Raw genomic sequence first — 21,071 nt, 5'->3', positions numbered from 1 at the left:
CAAGCCCCGCGTCGGGCTCTGGGCTGATGGCTCAGAGCCTGGAGCCTGTTTCCGATTCTGTGTCTCCCTCTCTCTCTGCCCCTCCCCCGTTCATGCTCTGTCTCTCTCTGTCCCAAAAATAAATAAATGTTGAAAAAAAAAATTAAAAAAAAAAAAAAAAAAGAAGAACTCAATACATTTTAGCCATCATTATTGTCACTTCATAGTCCAGTATGTAACACAGTGGCCGGCACTGAGTAAGCCACTCAAGAAAATGTGAGGTTGAATTAGCGAGTGAAGTAAGTCGTAAGGAGAAAAAGACTAAGGTAACGTACTTAGTGTGCCTAACGAAGTATCTTTTATTTAGTAAATTCACAATAGCTGGTAGCAGTAAGATCTCTGAAATTCCAATACTCTTATGAAATGCAAACACATATTTAATTTGTTAATGGATTATACTGGTTATAAAATTAATAATCATCTCTGAGAAAACACTTACATGAATTTCATGTGATCCATGGCCTCCTAACTATGCTCCTGAATTTAAGTGATAGTCTGCCTCTAGATATCATGCAAACGATCTAATTCTAGAAGCTTGTAAGTGACAGTGGAGGTTTCAGGAAACAGTAACATGAAACACATTCATTGTAGAACTTCTTCCAGGCTTCCCTCCTCTTTAATCTGACTTCCATTCTCCCTCCCAGCTTGAAGTCTATTATCTCTTCAATGATTGATGGGTGTGGGCCACACACAGAAGTCTTTCCAACTTCCTATCTCCCCAGGTTACTAAGTAACGTGTGAGGTTAACCAAGTAGAGCTAAAGAACCTTTGTAGAATGGCTGGTGCTCATCTCCACATGCAGGAAATCATAGTTCACTGAAAAAATAATGCTAGGAGAAAAAAAGAGCCCTTGTTTGACATTTTAGGATTCGGCTTTAAAAAAGAAAATGAAGAGAAAAATGCGAAAAGATAGCTTTAAAAATATCTTTCAACCATTAACTTTCCCATTACTTTCAGTGGAAGTGAGTAATTAAACATACCCACCAGGAATTCTGGCAAAATGCAAATAGATGAAGGCATCCTTAAGAATTGCTGAGGTTCTCTGTGTCTCAGTTATTATTTCCCGCATACTTTCAAGCACAAAGTCCAGTTAAGGCTAATCTCTCACGGGCAATAAGTAAGACAGGATCAGATTCCTGATCTGCAGAGCACGCGTGTGTGTGCAAAGAAAACATGCTTCCAAAGAGAGAGAGGACCAAGAGCATTCACTATGCTTTAGAAGGTTAGACAAAGAGAGTGTAAATGGCAGCCAAGAGGAGGCATGTGCAAATCAAGACGGAAGCAGAGCAAAACATGAAAAAAAAAAGGGGGGGGTGGGGTGGCGCGTGGGTGGCTCAGTCGTTTGAGCATCTGACTTCGGCTCAGGTCATGATCTCACGGTCTGTGAGTTCGAGCCCCGTGTCGGGCTCTGTGCTGACAGCTGAGCCTGGAGCCTGTTTCGGATTCTGTGCCTCCCTCTCTCTCTGCCCCTTCCCCGCTCATGCTCGCTCTCTCTCTCTCTCTGTCAAAAATAAATAAACATTAAAAAAAATTAAAAAAAAAAAGACGGAAGCAGAGCAGCGCAAGGTCCGCAGGTGGACCAGCTACCCTGGAGCCAATAACCTGACGGGGTCAGCAGAGAGTGGTGTGAAAATCCCTCTTACATGCTTAGAAAACAAAAAGCACTTAAAATTTTTTTTTAATGTTTATTTATTTTTGAGAGACAGAGAGAGAGAGAGAGATAGAGAGAGAGAGAGAGTATGAGCAGGGGAGGAGCAGAGAGAGGGAGACAGAGGATCCAAAGCGGGCTCTGCGGTGATAGCAGAGAGTTGAATACGGGGTTCAAACTCACGACCCATGAGATCATGACCTGAAGCCAGACACTCAACCGACAGAGAAACCCAGGTGCCCCCAAAACAAAAAGCACTTTAAAAATAAGGAGTGGGGCGCCTGGGTGGCGCAGTCGGTTAAGCGTCCGACTTCGACCAGGTCACGATCTCGCGGTCCGTGAGTTCGAGCCCGGCTTCAGGCTCTGGGCTGATGGCTTAGAGCCTGGAACCTGTTTCCGATTCTGTGTCTCCCTCTCTCTCTGCCCCTCCCCCGTTCATGCTGTGTCTCTCTCTGTCCCAAAAATAAATAAACGTTGAAAAAAAAATTTAAAAAAAAAAAATAAGGAGTAATTAATACCCAGCATCCAAATATCAAAGGGGAGCCTGGTGGGGGCAGATTGTGGCTGTGGCAAAGGTATTGTGTGTGGTATGTGTGTGTACCTGTGTGTGTGTGTGTGTGTGTGTGTGTGTGTGTGTGTATAGGGATCTACTCTTTAATGCATTTTGAATTTCATGGGCCAGTAAAATTTCAAGTAATTGTTTTGCAGACAAACACAGGATTAGCAACCTTTTATTTTTTATTGCCAACATTTTCCTAGATTCCTATCTTAGCTGATATTCTCACTCAGTGAAAGCTCTTTTACCTCATGAAAATTCTATCAGCCTAGATGTTATATGTTAGCTTGAACTGGACTTGTAAAAAGGCTTTAGTCTTTGCTTTTGACTTTCAGTTTTATTTAAAAGAGTAAAGCAGCAGAAAATGATTAGTATTTAACGCCTGAGCATTGGTTCTGAAGAAAAGTCACAATGTGCATCTTTTAAGTAGAGCTTTTATGTAGAGTTGGGGTTCTTGGACTTTTTGTGACCTACCAGAGCATTCAAATGCAACAAATAGTAAATTACACGTCAATGTCTAATAGATTACTGAATAGTTTTTCACCCCTTATTATTAAAGTTGCCCTCATATATGTTTTACACTGGCATTTCTGCAGAGTTTTATATTATGGTTAGATTACACATTCCCCTAAACCTCTTCTAAGGTCTATTGACATTTAAAAAATTTTAACCTATGAGCGATTACCGCCATTTTTATGAAGTTATTTATATCAGAGAAAGATCATATGTAGGTAGAAGGTTTGAAGAGGTATATATATATATTTGGTTACACATTTCCTATTTTTATAGCCTTTTGTCTCTATGATTTAGCTTTGACACAAAACTCTTGGCATGTTTCTGAAGCAGTCAAAGAACCTTTAAATGTCAACATCTCCTTAAACTTTAAAACTAGAGCAGTAAACTAAACATATTTTAATCATTGTAAAATTATGGACATTTGCTAGGAACAAAGGGGGATTTTGGAACAGAAATGTCGATTAAACTTACTTATAAATGAAGTCTCTCCCAAGTAACCTCTGCGTTTAAGAACGACATCTAGAAATTTGGAATCCTCATTGATCAGGTAATATTCCTTTTCAAACGAGATCCATGCCCAATTCAGACGAAAATGCTGTTTGGTTAATTTGTTTCCGCCTAGAAAACAAAAATTTAAAGCCCCCAAATTAGTGCTTTCTTGAATGAATGGCCCTAAAATTTCCACAGAGTATTTGGATGATACAACATTAAGAATCATTATAGCCACTTGGTTTGACATGCAACTCCATAATACATACCTGGAGAACAGCTTACTGTTCAGCGATTGTTGTACAGAAATTCAATAGCTGACATCCTTCATAAAATCCCTTGATCTTTAGAAGGCAAAGTGGGTAATGGGGAAGAACCACACAACTACTAGCAGCAATTTTCTTTAAACGTTCAACTATCCAAGTTGCAGGACGACCCACGTTCCACAAGGTGCCACTGGAGAGCAAGTTTTCTTCTATAAAGAAGGCTTCAAGGCTCATTTGGATGTTAAAAACACACATACAACTTCACAAATACCTTTTTCTGGTTCACCGAGCAATTGGATGGAAGGCTTTAATTATAACCACTTAAGAAAAAACAAATATCCCTTCTCCGCCTCCCTTCCCCACTATACTCCACTCCATTCTTTAGAGCAAACAGACAGCTCTTTTCATTGATTCCATTCTGTTCTCAAGATAAGGCTCTCTCCTCCCACCTCCCCACCAAAATGGAGCTGGCTGCCTATCAGGAGAAAACAAACTGTGTGTGATCTCTCTAATGTGAAAGCTGCTAGGCAAGGAAAATGAAAGGAGAAATGGTTATCAGCTGATCACTGTGCAGTATCCTTCCATTTCCTTTGATCTACACCAATTATTTCAGAGTAAAGTGAAGTTTATAAACAAAGGCATTGGTAATTTCTTTTAAGTCTTTCTGGAAGAGGGTGGAAAAAAGCCCAAGGAACAAACACAGCTGGAGGCACCATTTTAATTCTAATTTCTTCTTTTCTGAGTTCACGTAGAGAGAGCTACTCTAGAGAAGGAGAAACGAAACAGGAAAACATCATGATTTCAATAGACGGGGGGCAAAAAATCTGCACAAGGAGAAACACAGTGACTGAACAAGCACATGAAAAAATGTCCATCTCTGCCAGAAACTTTTAAGAAGAAAAGTTGCAGTGACTTTGAGTTATCAACCAACATGTACTGAAGATGAAAGAGAAAATACCCAGTGTAGCGGAGATTATATAGGGAAATTGGTTTTGCTGTTTATTGCTGTTTGAATTGTAAATTAGCACGAGCCTTTCAGGCAGCTACATGGCAAAATGCAGGCAAGAGACAAAAAGCTGTTCGGTTAGTACCATTTGATCTTATAAGTCCTTCTGTGAATTTTTGCTTCAAGAGAAGCAAAAAGATATTTGTAAGGAATCCTTCATTTCAATATTTTCTATAATAGGCACCCAAACCCAAACAGCTTTTGAGTTTTTGGGGTGCATCAAATCAATGAGATACTATTGGGCCATTGAACAATAAATGTGACATTCTTAGTGGAAAACTTAAAACACCTAAAGACAGAAACACAAGGCGTTGAAGCTGTGAATGTCGTAGCTACGTAAAATGAGGCATCACAGATGTGGACCTCCTTCGTGTGTTACATGGACAGGACTATGGACCTTTCCATGTTTTGGTTAATTTTTACAAATATAAATAGATCAGAGGGCAGGAAGTTCATCCATTTTGTCCTTGGGAACGTATCATGCCTACCATCTCCTGCACACGGTGCCGTCTTCGCGAGGAGAGCCCACGGCTGGGGCCTGAAGTGTAAGGCCTACTTCGTTTTTCATCTGCTGTCTGACTTTCAGCAAATTTCTTCCCTAGACCTCTGCTTCCTCATGTGGAGAGTCAGGGGAAGGTAATATTAATTAACGCCTGCGTCCGGCGTGAGAACGAAGGGAGATGACCCACGCAGGCGCGCGGCACGCTGTGGCGCATCGATTGCATCATTTCACAAAAGTTAGCTCGCTGGTCCCCCCGCCACACCGCGCATGCTCACATCCAGCCCACGCGCCCCCTGCCGCACTCCAGGTAATCCGTCCGAAGTCCCCTTGCGCCTGGCTCCCCTCTGCCGGGTTCCCGCCAGCTGCCGCAGGCGTCAAGGCAGGCCTTCCTTGCGGATTTCCAGTTTGGCCTTGACCTACCCTGTCTTATCCCTGATGCACTCGCTCACTCCCAGATCCAGCCAAGAGCCCGCTGCCCCATGGATTTGCCAGCCTCAGCCACTCCTCCTGTCCCCTCTGTCCTCTGGCCTAAAATGATGGCCCATCATTCTTCTGCTCACATTTTCCACTCCTCGAAGTCTCCCTTAACCACCTCCTTCATGAAGCCTCTCCGGCGCCGACTCCAGCCTCTCATCTGGGTGTGATTCACTCACAGATTCCTCTGCGGTTTTGCACGTTAGCAGACATCCCCTCATCTTGCTTAATTGTACAGATTTAATAATTGTACTACATTATACTGATTTTTGTCGGGGAGTCAGAGTGGCCATTCATTCTTTTACTATTGCCAACCCTTGGTTTTATTGCCTTTAAAGATATTTAAAGATTTTTTAAGCTCTTGTGTTTGTGTTCTGTTACTTGGAACATTTCTCATAGAATGTAACAGATAAAACTAGAATAACATTTGATCACTTGCACTAACACATAAAACATTTCTGATCTTTCAACTAATTATTACAGGAAAACATCTTTGTGCCACACTTCTCTCTTCCTTCTCATTTACATTGTGGCTCCATCACGGGCCAGATTTTATTCCAAACTTCTTGTACTTCTTGTCAGGCTCTACCAAGCCATTCCTTCTTCATCCTAACATCTCCAGCCTTCTATACAGAAACATCCAGGCACACCCAACTTCTCAGCGTTTTCTGAACAAAGCCGGGGGCGGGGGGGGATGCAGAGAGGGAGACACAGAATCTGAAGCAGGCTCCAGGCTCTGAGCTGTCAACACAGAGCCCGATGCAGGGCTCAAACTCACAAACCGTGAGATCATGATCTGAGCCGAAGTCGGACGCTTAACCGACTGAGCCACCCAGGAGCCCCAAACCCACAAAACCTTGAGATCGTGACCTGAGTGGAAACCAAGAGTCCGACACTTAACCAACTGAGCCACTTGGGTGCCCCACAGTAATTGTAATTATTTATCTGCATGCCTGTGTGTGCTTCTTCTAACTGTCTGACCTCCTCGGGACAGGTGCTGGTCAAATTCATCCTAGTCTCCAAGTTCCAAGTAGTGTCTGCAACACAATGAGGATTGAAGAAATCTGTGTCATAAGTATGATTTTTAGGACTAGAGTGGCTAATTTGTGACTCCTTGTTTTATTCCTTTTTTATTTATAACAGTTTTCAGCTTACACAAAGCACATACTTCAGTTTTGACTTGTGACTAATAACACCTGACCTCTTTAGTAACTCTTGTGCTCAACAAATGAATTTTAGTCGACAGTTCTGAATATTTTATTCCTATCTCTTTCCCCTATATCCAAGAAGACATCACTAAACACAGTTTCTCTATTTCTCTAAATTTTTTGGCACTTTTTAGCTAATTGTGAGATCTGATTCTAATCTTCTCCTTAAATATTCCAGAAAACATCACACTTCTAAATATTACATGTTTTAAGAATACTGAGTCAAGGAGGCCTTCCCTTCACACTCTGTATAAAACAGTGAGCCCTAGTGCAAACCGCGGCATGCTCTAGGCCCTTTATTCTGATTAATTTTTCTCCACAGTGCTTTCCATAACCTCAAATCCTATATATGTCTACTTTTGTGTCTGTTCACTTGGTCTGTCCCGATTGCAACACATGACCCAGCCCATGTTGCTTAACTGTTACAGAAACACCTACTAAATGAATTAAGACACTCTAACGTCTCCGTTGAAAGAAATTCAGTAGTGCTTCACTTCTCAGGCAATATCAATGTCCTGCATAAATGTAACATAACGCTTTCAGTACTGAGTCTTTTTCTTATATTACAAAAAAAGGAATTGTTTTTAATAACGCCCTTTCTGAAATGTTCTGCATACTTCTATTCTTAAACACTGTGTAAAGGCTTTAAACGATTACCCATGAATGTGAATCGCTGGGATTTGTATTTATCTCAATGACACCTCCAGGGGTTACTGATGACTCCAGGCCCGTTTAACACTTCCATTGCATTATGAAATAGCTTGGACGGTCTTAGGAATAGGTAACTTCATCTCTCCTTACAAATTTATAAAACTTATTATTGGGTTGGTGCTTATGTTCCGGAAAGATGAAGGTGCCAGGTTACTGGTTAATCAAGGGTTTCAGGTGACACACAGCTGAACAAGTTTGCCAGGATTTCATATGTCTGCGGCTTTGAGATTTTGTTTGAAATAAAATTCAGAAACAGTACCGAGAAACTTGGCTTTGTGAGACAGTGACATGCTCTAAGGTAATTGTTTTAGATGCTTAGCTTTCACTCTAAATCTGGGCTTTCTAAGTAGATATCTTGCTAGAGAATAGGAAGTTAAGTGTATAAAGCTTAATGCTGAATAAATTAAATGCTACATAACCTCTGATTTTTGTACATATGAATCCTACTGCATTTTGGAATTTGTAAAATCTTAGGCACTACTCATGCAGGAGAGGTACAGGGATCTGAGGAACTAAGCTGCCGTTTACTGTAATTCTTTTTATTAAAACTAACCTTGCACAATTGAACTCTGTATTTTATCCAAAGAATGAAAAGACCCAACATATATTCATTCATCACATGCCACATAAACTCCTCTAGCACCTTACTATATGGGAAATAAATGTTAATACTTTTAATACCAATAGCTGCAGCTTACTGAATGTGAAATTAACTTAAACTGACAATTTTTCACTTCAATTTCACTTATTACTTATTTTACTATTTAATTTTACTTTTATTTCTGATTTTAATTTATTATTTTGCTACTTATTTCAGCTCCTAAAACAGACTCTGTCATCTGTGATGCACAAAGAATGAGTCTCAGCGTGTCACTGGAGACAAGCTAAAGTCCCTAACTGTGTCATAAATCCATACAACAGGTGCCTGCCAGCTGATAACCACACTCCCATAGGCTTTGTCCCCAAACCCTGACACTAAAGCCATTAAGGGTTTGATGAAAAGACCTCTTTTGAACTTTTCCAGCTGGTCTTTAGGGTTCTTCATTTTCTTTTTCAATGGGAACACAAGAGGGTTTTTTTGTTTTTTTTTTTTAGAATAACAAAGAATTGCAACCTTCAATTAGCCCTCCCTAAGAACATAGAGCTGCCTGGTTTTTCTAAAGACAAAGTATACATCTTCAATATAAAACTATTCACACCTCTGACTTGTCTTGATCAGGGTAATTTCTAAGTGCCCATTTAGCTTTGATTTTTTTTTTTCAACATATTTTAACAAATATTTTCCTTGGACAAAAGTTAGTTACTGATAGAACCTAATTCTATTGGTTAGATTTTTCTAGCTTGCTAAAATTTCATTTGCCCTCAATAAGGTTCAGACTGAAAGCTGAACTGAAAATCAAATCCATTTTTAAAAGTTGGATATTGTCCTTTAAAGCAGCAATAGAAATAGACATTTATATTAGAAAAGAGTAAGGCAACAATATTACCTAATTTACTACGAAAATTAGATAATTTGGTTTTTAAGCAGTCTTGTTCTCTTAGAAGGCAAGAACAGTGGTTAACAACCAATGCAGCTACCATCAACATCTATGTTATTAATTGTAGTGAAAATCAAAAACTAAAACTGAAATAAGGCATTTATTGTGCTTCACTTCTGTGCTAGGATGATCTTTCAAACTTTACTTTGCCTTAGAATCTTCCATACGAGAAACTTTGAGAGCTTCCGGAGCCCTGTCCTCCAGCCTTTAGTCAGGTGGATTTCACGGTTTACTGCAAACCCTGGAGGTAAAGCTGCAGTCAACTTGGCTTTGAAACATACCCTCCCCAGTCCCCCAGGAGCTGATATTCAAGTATGGGAGATGGCATAAATACATAGATAAGTGTATATGCTGAAGATTGATAAATGTTGTGGGAGAGGCACTGATAATGAGCTGTGGGAGATCACAGAGAGAAGGACTGCTTTCACCTGAGGGCATCAAAGACAAGTTCATAAAAGAAATAGTGTTTAAATGGGGCCTTAAGTACAGGGTGGTATTTGGACATTCACAGAGATTGGGGGAAGGTGTTCCTGGAAGATTAAGTCTAAGAACGGAGATAAGAAATCCAGTGAGAAGGAAACTTCAGGGAATTCAGTTTGGTAGGAGTTAGGGACATTTACTAAATACTTCCTTGCCTTCTTGTATAAGTGATTGGATAGTAAAGAAAAAGAGGAAGTGATCTCGATGCTTTAAAATCTGCCCCAAGGGTGTAATCCTGCCTCGAGGCAATCCTGCCTGACCCGACCCGGCCACCCCAGGGATGAAGAATCTGGACCTCAAAGGCAGCTGTGCCTTAGTATGACTCACGGAGCTCCTGAAAAACTGAGAGACAGACCCAGAAAAATGGTCAATAGATTTTATACTTTTGTCGACTATTTAATAATTCCAATGGTGGTTTTTGTCCGATAGTGACTTTTGATCATTGATATATCATTTTCTTCCTTCCATCTGTACAGCCACCCCCCCCCCCACAAACACACACATGCCACCGCATTCCCACTGCCTTAGACATTCTGAAAAAGAGGCAGCACAGGACAAAGTATCAGGTTCACAAATACAGAGACTATATAGAGAAACGTACAGAAAGAGAGGTAGTGTGCCCAAGACCCAAAGGTGGAGAGAAACAGACACAGCACGTATTGACCTCTATTGGATATGCACAGTCATATATGGTGGTCTCTTAGGCTATTCTCAGGCAAGGCACCTATAAGTTCATCTTTCATAACCAAAACCTAAATGCAGCCCAGATATCTTGGTAACTGTCACATGAACTACAGGGAATGGAGCTCAAGCATGGATTAGTTCACGTTTTTCTGTAGGATGTAAAGATAAGAAATTGCCAGACAGGGGCGCCTGGGTGGCTCAGTGGGTTAAGCGTTTAACTTCGGCTCAGGTCATGATCTCGAGATTCACAGAGCCCTGCGTCAGGCTCTGTGCTGACAGCTCAGAGCCTGGAGCCTGCTCTGGATTCTGTGTCTCCCTCTCTCTCTGCCCCTCCCCCACTTGTGCTCTGTCTCTCTCTCTCTCAAAAATAAATAAAATGTAAAACAAAATTAAACAACAACAAAAAAAAGAAGTTGCCAGATAAGGTGAAGGCAGAGACGGAGCTGACAAATAGACCAACATTCACGTTAGAAGCCAGATCACAATTCACTTTACCACATGTAGTTTTGTTCCTTAGAAACGTGATTTCATTGAGTACATACCCATGATGGGTATACGAAGCGTACATATACCCATGATGGGTATATGTGTACATGAGATTCCAAAGAGCTGAATTCCTACCCATGTACTCTACCAGAGGTTGATATACAGTTGATGCCCATTCATTATTCCTGGATTCTGTATTCGCAAATTGGTCTACTCACTAAAATTAATTCGTGACCCCAAAATCAGCACTTGCCAGGCTTTTCGCTCGTTCGTGGACACTTGCCGAGTGGCTTGGAAGAATCTGCATCACCAGATTCTCTGCCTTCTTGTTTCACACTGTAAGCTAGTGTCCTTCTCACAGCCTACTTAGTGCCGCCCCTTCCGCATTTTTGTGCTTTGTGTTGGTAATTTCACTGATTAAAATATCACACAATCATAGCGCCACAGTGCAGCTCAGTGTTCCTGAGCAAAGAAAGCTGTGATGCTCTACGGAAAAAATACACATGTTAGGTAAGCTTGTTCACATATAAGTTATAGAGCTATTAGCTGTGAGCTTACTGTTAATCAATCTACAGCATGTACCAAATAAGGTATCTTTAAACAGAAACACACACCTAACAAGGTCACGTATTGATTGGATAATAAAACATCGCGACCAGAGGCTCACGGGGAACCTTACTCTGTGTTTCTCCTAGGAGCTATCACTCAGCATTGGCAGTGATTTTACAGAGTATGACTACCGCAAATAACAGAAATCAGTTGTATTGCCTCAAAACAAGCTACAATAAGTCATCCTTCTGGGACAAGATAAAACGGAGCATAAGGATTGGAAAAGTGTTCCGCCTCCACACACATCTCACCTCCCTTTAGCCAACCCTTTCCCTGGCACGTGATCAGGAGCGTGAATGGAAAAGAGCCGTCAGTGCATTGTCGGGTGGGCAGCCTGGCCATCTGGACCCAGTAGCACTAATAGCAGTAAAGGGTAAAGGGGATACCGGCTCCTGCGTGGCTCTCCTGCCACAATCAGAATGGACAGCAAGAATTCATAGGCTAATTTTTTTAAGTAGGCTCATGCTCAACGTGGGGCTCTAACTCACAGCCCGGAGATCAAGAGTCTCATGCTCTACCGACTGAGCCAGCCAGGGGCCCTGATAATTTTTAACTGAGAGGAAAATAATACACATGGGATGAGTTCTGATGCACAATAACTCCTAATCCTGCTAGATTCTAATTATCTTAGACTCATTTGTCCTGGGGATATCGGTTCAAGCACAGCCCCCATCTGGGATTCATGCCTATTTATGCTTGTTTGGGGAACAGGAGTAACAGACCTCATTCAGGCTGATTTTTTGGGCTATAAGGAGCCACTGGAGAGAGAACTCACTGTAATATAGATGGATGTGTCAGGCACAACGATGTAGACTCTGTACAAAGTCTTAAATATCAGAGCAAAGGAGAGATTCAGAGCACAGTGTAAGGGTGTTTGTTACTCATCTCTAATTCATGCCCGGGCTCCCAAATGAATGTTTGGTTCCCGTGAAAAGAGAAAACCGTAAGTGGAAATTGAAAGAGTTACCTGATCACCCTCATTCGCACCAGGTTCCAAGCAGCACTCTTTTGGATATCCGGGTCATTGGATACACAACACGGGGAAAAGTTCACCACGGAGCTCTGGCGCCCACTCCTGGTGGCTCCTGGGGCCATAGGCAGGTCCCAGCTTGGGGCGGCTGGACCTAGGGACTGGGATTCCAGGCAGAGCTATGGCAACATTGTGGGACTGAGCTTCTCGTGAACACCCACCCTTGAGCAGAAGCATGGGCTTGAGCGACCAGCATTGGCACAACACTGACCAGTCATAGGAGATCCTGGCCAAAAACAACTGGAACTCACGCCAGCACAGGTATAAGTGGGCTGAATGTCAGCTCTGCACTGGAGACCCTGAAATTATATGGAGAATCGGGCTGGACACAATGGGGCCAAGAAGTCAAGGTAATTTTGGTAATACACACATTATCTCAATGCGTGTCACAATAACCCTGCCAATTAGGCATTTCTACGTTCTATGGAGGAAGAAAATACCGTCAGGCTAAATTATATGCTTTAACTTGCCGGGTGTGTCATAGATCCAGGATCCACAACCAGCCTGCTGGTATTTTGTACTTCCTCTGAGGAATCAGATTACTTCATTTGGGTCTGCATTCTATTTACAGATGACTCGAGCTTAATTTTCATTTGCTGTAATTTAATTAATAAATGAGTGCTATAGAACAGAAGCAAACGTGATGTTCTGAGCGTTTCCCACCACCGGCAGCAAACCTTCTCACGCTAATGAGCAGTGAGGCAGACAAATGGTAAGAATTAAGTGGGAGGACAAAGGGTATGAAGGACAGTGTCCAAAAATTTGAGACTGAATCCTAGAAAAATTAACACAAGCTAATGAATGAATATGGGGACACAGCCAAAAGTTGGGGAAGCTGGTAGGAAAACACTTCCAGGCTGAATGATGTGCTCCATCAGGCCACATCTGGGCCAGAGTGGCAAGTCTGAGCCCGTGGGAATCCTCCAGGTTTCATTCGGCGTGTTCCCCTCCCCCCAACTCCATCCTCCCCCTCCCCCACCCCTGCCTCAAAGGAAAGAACTTACTTTCAGGCTCTGTAACAAAAAGAAAAAGAAAAAGAGGGAACCTCCTAACCTCAGGCTTAAAAAAAAATATTTCCTTAATCTAAACTTGATTTAACTGTGCAATACTTGGCTTTCTTAATTAGAAGTTTAAACCCAGTGGAATGAATGCTTTCACTGTTGGTATGCACGGCCAGGATGAGGAATTCAGGTGTACATCTACAGAAGACAAAGGACAAAGCAAACATATAATTGCAAGGTAAGCTCTCATGTACAGCGTGCACGTTACCAGATGATCACGTGCGATCGAAATTAAAAGCTAACTTAGTCATCTTAATGCTGTACTTTGAGTGGCCAAGGAAACTTTGTTCTGAAAAATGAAAGTGTGATATCATATTTTAAACAAGAACACACACTAATTCAAGAAGCCATTATGCAGATGAATAACACAACCATAAACCGCAAGCATTTTGGAACAAGAATGAGGCCTGGGCTGCAAATTTGCATATTTTCTCACTGCCGAAATTTACCAAGATCCAGAAAGCTGTGATTTCATCAAGATTACCAAGCAGCCATGTGCAGAAGAGGAGTAAGTTCCCAGGGGTTTTCAGGTCTAGTCTGGTGGACTTTTTATTTAATAAACTATGATATGATTTCAAATATATTCTTCAACATAAGATCGTAGAACTTGTGTGCTTAAAACAGTATGAAATAGTATGAAATATATATAAAATTTTAAATTTTAAATTATATATATATATATACACACACACAATTTAAATTTAAATTTTAAAGGGGACTTAATTATTTCTCATTAAAGCAGCCCAGAAATAACTTTCCATCCTATTTTTCCCATTAACACATAGAATTAAAAAAAAAAAACCCAAACCCTGTACTTTCACAGAAACAATAACTGCTCTATCAAAAGCTGAGTTCAGTTTTGTCAAGAAGATCCACACCCTCTCCTGCCTCTGGGGAAAGGAAAAAATACAAAACAAAACACCTGGTGCAGCAAGACTTCTTGCGTGCACCGCCTGAAGCAACAAATTATATAAATTTATTAGATCTCTGGCAACACATTCTTAAAATAAATTTAATAGCCTTAAGGTCTCTGTTCAAACCAGAGTCTAATTCCTTTTGTGGCGCCAGACATCTCCCCCCACCCCATGGAAACTCTACGGGGAAATGAAAGGGGTGCTCCCAGCACCTCTCTGAGTAACCGGTTCAGCACCATTTAGTTAATTCCCTGTGAAGTGTGGTTGTTTTTCTAATTCCTGTTTGTATAACAGCACCATGCACACACACAGCCATTGCAATTAACAGGGATTACAGCTGGAGCTGTAGTTTGGATTATCGTTGGAAAATGCTGTATCCACATTGAGACAAAAATATAAAAGAGAATAAAATCCCAGAAGTACCTGGATCTGTTAAAAACAAAACAAAACAAAACAAAAGAAGAAGAAACCTTCCTTCACCTGAGTTGTTTCTATTACTACAAACATTTAAATTTAATGGCTGGGAAGGAGGGATCAAGAAGGAATGACAGCATAATAGCCATTCTATGAATTACAGTATCATGAGCAAATTTTAACTCCGAATCCTAGAATATTGGAGCTACCAGAGATCACCCCAAAGATACTTTAGAATTAGTCTGTTGTTATTGTTGTTTTTAAGTCTTGAGTTGGGACACGTGTTCCTAGGTCTATTTGTTCTCAGAAACAAAATCAAGGTTTGGATGTTTTAGATTTCTAGACTTAAAATTTAAAAGAAATACATGGAATCACGTCTAGTTTCCTGGCTATTGCTCCTGTGACAAACTAAAAAAAATCTTGTCTTTGAGGTCTGTCAAGGAAGGAAGGAGAGAGGGAAGGAGGGAAGCAGGAAGGGGAGAGAGAGGGGGGCGGTGGGGAATGAAGTAGACAGCCTTCAACGCAGTATGCTTGTTTTTCACATTTTCTTTTCATTTATTTCAGATTAATTTTACAAAGCTAGCTTTTGTACTTAACTTGTGTATTATTTAATTAGTCAAAACCCTTTGGTGGCTGCTCTGATCCCTTTAAAATTATTCCAGTGCTACAAATAGAGCCCTCTTTGGTGATTTTACTGTCTCTGATTAACATAAAAGCCATTCTTTTAAATATTTAGCTGCTAAAGAAAAAAAAACCACAATAAACATAAAGACAAGCTTGTATGGTCTTAGAGCACGAAACCTTGTAGGAAAAAGATTCAGCCAACATACAGCAATACAACAGTGGTTTTTGTTTGTTTGTTTGTTTTTTGTTTTGTTTTGTTTTGTTTTTTAACAGACTCACAGCACAGTTATTAAGTAGAATGATGGTTCACACACAGTCCCTTCTGTAAGATTTAGACTCTAGTACGGAAGGCAAACCAAATACCCTACATTAGTTATTAAACAAAATGTAAGGTAAACCACGAGGGATACGGAAGAGGGACCTCAAAGGATGGTGCCCCTTTAAGGGAAAGGAATCACAAGAAAACAGGTGTAGGAGAACAGCAAGGTGTGTAAAAGTTCAGCTCTGTGGGGTCTGCAGAAGCAAAGTGGGGAAGGAGGAAATAACCTGGAAAGTGAGGGATTGATGATGGGGTAGAAAAAGACATAATCTGAATTCTGCTTAAGAAATATTAACTTGGGGGGCACCTGGGTGGCTCAGTCAGTTAAGTGGCCGACTTCGGCTCAGGTCATGATCTCGCAGTTTGTAAGTTCGAGCCCCGCGTCGGGCTCTATGCTGACAGCTTAGAGCTTGGAGCCTGCTTCTGATTCTGTGTCTCCCTCTCTCTGCCCTCTCCCTCTGCTTTCTCAGAGCACATGCTCTGTTTCTCTCTGTCTCTCAAAAAATGAATAAAAATGTTTAAAAATAAAAAAAGAAAGAAATATTAACTTGGTAGAATTATTTAAGGATTCATTAGGATAAACAGAGACTAGGAATCAAAGATACCATTCACAAATAGCCCCCAAATGCTCCCCAAAATGGATGCTTTGCCAGGGGAAGAGAAAATTCGCATTATGATACAAATGAGTCTATAAATATTGCCATAAGAAAAATAAAAATCTTCTCCTCAATAAAATGGCAATCCTTAGAATATTAAAATTTACCTTTGAACAAATCAAATGCCTAACCAAAGATGCCCACCGTAAACAGCCAATATCATGAATACTTGAACTAGAAGATTGGACATAGCTTTTGCCAAACTGCCGTATCAAATAACTCCTTCTTATTAAAATTCTTTTGACAACTAACTCTGTATGGATGGAAGTCAAGAAAGAAGAAGGACCCTATCTTTCACTGAATTTTAATGAAAAGTTTTAATAAGTATGGTTTAGAAAGACCCTGATGTCTTTTTAAAACTGAAAACTTTGTATTGTGTTTCAAAATAATTTACAACTGGGATACTCTTGCTTTCAAACTAAACGTAACTTTCTGGTGAGAAAAAGTTGGGTATTTAATTTGCTACTTCTGTCTGTTTAAAGAGAATTACTCTTTTTACTGAGAGAAAAATGTATTATTGTAAATCAGAAGCCATTATTAGTAGCAATGATAAGTTATTTCAATGATCCTTCAATGGCCATCTCAGTTAAAAACTTTTTTTAAAAATTTTTACTTTTTAAATTTATTTATTTTGAGAGAATGCGAGCTTGAACGGGGGAGGGTCAGAGAGTGAGAATCCCAAGCAGGCTCCACACTATCAGTGCGGAGATGATGTGGGACTTGAACTCAGGGACCATAAGATCATGACCTGAGCTGAAATCAAGGGTCGGATGCTGAACTGACTGAGTCACCCAGGTGCCTCTGCATTAAAAACTTTTAAATATACATTGCCAGCAAGCTTGATGAGTAATTTTCATAATAACAAATCAGGATGAGAAACTAAAACCTTTATTTAAGGTCTTACAATTTAGGCATGAACTTAGGGGTTGGAAACTCAGGCCCTATTTAAATATGCAGAAAATCTGATAGTTCTAACAATTTTTTTTTTCTTTTTTTAGTCCTTAAGAAAATGGTGTAAAGTACTTTAAGAGCTCATTTATTTTGAGCAATAAAAAGAAACAATGACTAGATTTCTTGGGGGCATTTTGGACCTAAGTGTCTATTTGGTATAAATCCACAGGCTAAAGTTTCTTTCTCTCTCTTTGTCTCTCTCTTTCTTTCCATCTCTCTCTCTCTCTCTCTATCTCAACCTAAAAAGAAAGTGAGGATCCATTTGACAAATTCTTTTAGGCCAAGATAAACCATACAAGTCATAATATAAACAAGTAGTTCTCGGTTTGGGGGTGGGCTGGGGGAATACATGATTTTGCCCTTGTGGGTACATTGGACAATGTTGGGAGATATTTTTGGTTGTCATAATAAGGGGGAGGGAGAGGAGGCTAGTGGTGCCTTGTGCGTGGAAGACAGGGAGGCAGGGACTGAAAAATGCACTGGACAGTCAGATCTCTCCTCCACCAAAAAGAATTAGAATGATCTGGCCCAAAACGTCAATCATGCTATGGAAAAACTCTGGTCTAGACTTATCATATATATATAATATGCATATTATGTTATGTTATATTATATTATTATAATATATGTATATATAATATGTATACACACACACTCATACAACTTAACATAAACATATTATCTGACTTTGTAAATTCCATGCTTTCTTATGAATTGATAATACATGTAGTCCCAGGACGAACATGACTCTTCTTACATAAATATGCAGAACGTTTCAAAGCCATCATGGATGTGGAGAAGTTTCTAGGACAAAGATTTTATGTTCTTGTTGCAGGAAGTAGCTGAACCAGTCGTTTTCCTGTGCAGTCTAAATTTGTGGCTAATCCTCTGGGAAGTCAGAAGTGAGGATCTTGAGAAATCACCAACCTGTGATAAAAACTGTCACCAAACTGTGACACACCAAACTGTGTCAAAGTGACAGTGCATGCATGATTTAGATTTTAGTATGAAATCAAATATGTGGGTAATGATTTCCATTCCAGAGCTTTTCAGCAGATTAGGCTTCCCTAGAACACCTCTGAGTGAAGAGTGGGATATGGGAGGGCTTCCCGTGGTGATTGTAGGAAGGCAAACCTGGACACTGAATACAGGCCATCCAGCTTTCCATGCCTTTCCAGAACTGAAAGGAGAATCACTGCATATCCCAATTCATGTGTGTGCTAGTGTGCACACACGTACACGTGTGCACGTGCACACGCACAGATCCTTACTTTTGCTTTTACAAAGAATGAAAATATTGTCTGAAACGTTCTCCAAAAATATAGAACGTACAGCCATTTATGTAGTTTTCCACTGAACAATTTAGGAAAACATTTCCCAAAATGTGTTTTTTCAAATCTTGTTTTTCCTGTCTGTTCCTAGATATTAAAAAAAAAATCACTGAGTCAACTAGAAGAGAAATGTCCTGGGATTAAGCTATGTATACAGAATTCTTTACTCTCACATGTCTTAGGGACTTCGATATGGGAATGTGCTCTAAGCATGTATGGGAGGGATAGAGCATGTGGCACTACCCAATCTCATCTCACCAGGGAACCCAGTTTTCAAGGTACTGGGTGAGACTCTGTCCTATAGAATGTCTGTTGGGACAAGATGGTTCTGGGTACAAACCATTTAAAATCTACATATGAGCAGAGAGTCTTATACAGCATCAATCGCATCCAAGTAATATAATTTTCAATTGTAGACATCTGACACCAAAAGTTGGGATTGCATTTTATAGTCTTGAGGAACAAAACCAATAAAATGAAGTCATTTCCCCCTTTTTCTGTCAGCTGTACAAATTCTGGTTCAAGACACGTCCATTCCCTAATCTAAATGGCAAAGTAAATACATGAGCTCGTAGAATACCAACAAAACCAAAGTTAAGTTCACATAAACCCAACGGACTACTGGTATACTTGTTCCGGAGAGACCACAGGGATTGGTGGAGACGCTTTGCTTTTTTTGTGGTTGAACAAGATAGTGTCCCAGCCATGTTTTTTAATTAGTCAAATGCGGGATCAGATGTCACAGGAGACAAAGATTAGGATTTTGGCCAGTTCCAAAAAACGCAGCTGAAATCACCAACAACGTACAACGAGCCATGTCAGCCTCCCATTTTTTTGAGTTGGATCTTACTCCCTGTGGATATTTGAACCCTATGATCTGCCCAGCTCTGATAAGGGATTTAAAGGCTTACTAAAAAGAATGCTTCTGAAGCTATTAAAACAACCGGCACGGGAAGAACTGACTAAGCCGGGTTTTAGAAAGAGGATAATGCTGCAACAAAAACGTTAAGGCTGATAAACAGATAAAAAATCTGAAAGCACATTGTTCCCTAGTCTGCACTTCTTCCTCACCCTGATCGGTAACTACTTCCCATGAGAGTGGGATAAATGCTGTAGCTCGGCACTCATCAATTTTAGAAGGGAGCAGAAAGACATCTTTGAGTCAACGACTCACGTCTCAACTGGTTGCTGTCCAGTTCTGTTGGAAAATATCTTTCATTCACTGAAGAACCGAAAGAAGATGGAAAATGTTAATTAACGCCACTACTGGGTCATATATGTATGGAACTGTATGTATACCAGGTGCTCTGGAGATTTAGGGCAACAAATGAATATAAGTATAGGCGTATGTGTATGTTTTATACACGCACACATACGCATATTCATATATATCCACTTTGGGCCGTCAAGAAACTGACACTGAAAATCCTTACAAGATAAAATTTACACAAACAGAAAACCAGATCATGAGAACCCTTTAAAGAATAAGAAGAAAATGATCTTTGAGGAATATAGAAGATTCTCAAAATGGTTTCTTAAGAGAGGAAAATCTCGTAATGCGTGTTAGCACCTAACGATAACAAAGTGAATGAAATGTGGGGAACACCATATTTCTTCCCTTTTTTACTGTCCTGTGTCAGTATGGGAGGGTCAGGATCGGTGGGTGGTGAGACTCTAACAGGAAATACCTGATAGACATCACAGAAGCTGGACTCAGTGAATCTGAACAAGGGACATGGACGGAACTGCCCTAGCTTGTACTCTCAAGGTCTGAATTAAGACATCTGAGCTCGTATGGAAAGCTACACCTGGCCACTATTTGGAATTCTGCCCTGGTTTCCACCAAGGACCCAGGCACAACTGCAAATAGGCAGAGTTTGTGCACCTCCTGTGTTGGTAAATTCCTCTTCCCCACCTTCGCTCGTTCTCTGGAGTACTCAGATCCCTTTCTGGCCATTTAAAGCCCTCACTCCTTGCGTGTTGGCCCTTCAGCTCTGCATTTTCCTTCTTTCCTCCTAGCCTCAGTTATAAACCCCTGTACGTAAACATTGTCAGCTATAGGACAACTTGTCTTAACTCAGTTATTTGGCCTAAAATATGCATGATTTTATCTTTGCGACGTTTCTTCTAAATAAGGGGCTTTTTGACATTCTTCTTCTGCTAGAGGAGACATTTTTAAGGATGGACATTCCACTAGTTGTTGTCTACTCTAGACTATTATTCTTGGTTAGTCGGCCAGGGAGTCTAGAGCATTTACTCCTTGGAAGAAGAATCCCATGATTGGTTTACTTCATCTTTCCACCACCACCCACCGGCCTGTCCCCACCCTTCGCCTCTGTCATTTCTAGAGAGAATTGTGGCTAGAAAAATGATTTTGAGTGTCGTGAATATAAATGCGGACACTCTGATATGTTTTGGCAAAATCTGGACCACAGCCTTATTTCTTGTTGTGGTCAACATGCCTACACGGTATTGCAGCTCTTTCTTTGGGAAAAGCCTGAAGACATATGATAGCTTCGATAGTGCCCAGGTTTCTTTTCCTACTTAGGAACTTGTTTA

General features: G+C 40.5%; 1 protein-coding gene across 1 annotated transcript in view; it reads right to left on the bottom strand.

Moving 5' to 3' along the window:
• FREM2 (FRAS1 related extracellular matrix 2) overlaps positions 1-21,071 on the bottom strand; it is a 164,087-nt gene that overhangs the window by 87,497 nt on the left and 55,519 nt on the right. The window contains exon 3 of the mRNA XM_047077382.1: positions 3,231-3,377. Coding sequence (XP_046933338.1) covers positions 3,231-3,377 — 147 coding nt within the window. The remainder of the gene's footprint in view (positions 1-3,230; positions 3,378-21,071) is intronic.

Source organism: Lynx rufus, unplaced genomic scaffold, assembly GCF_022079265.1.
Source record: "Lynx rufus isolate CCGP_SWC_20201006 ecotype Redwood Valley unplaced genomic scaffold, mLynRuf1.p SCAF_1, whole genome shotgun sequence".
NCBI classification, from domain to species: Eukaryota; Metazoa; Chordata; class Mammalia; order Carnivora; family Felidae; genus Lynx; species Lynx rufus.
The sequence above is the reverse complement of the archived record's forward strand: the minus strand, read 5'-3'. Positions and strand labels throughout refer to the sequence as shown.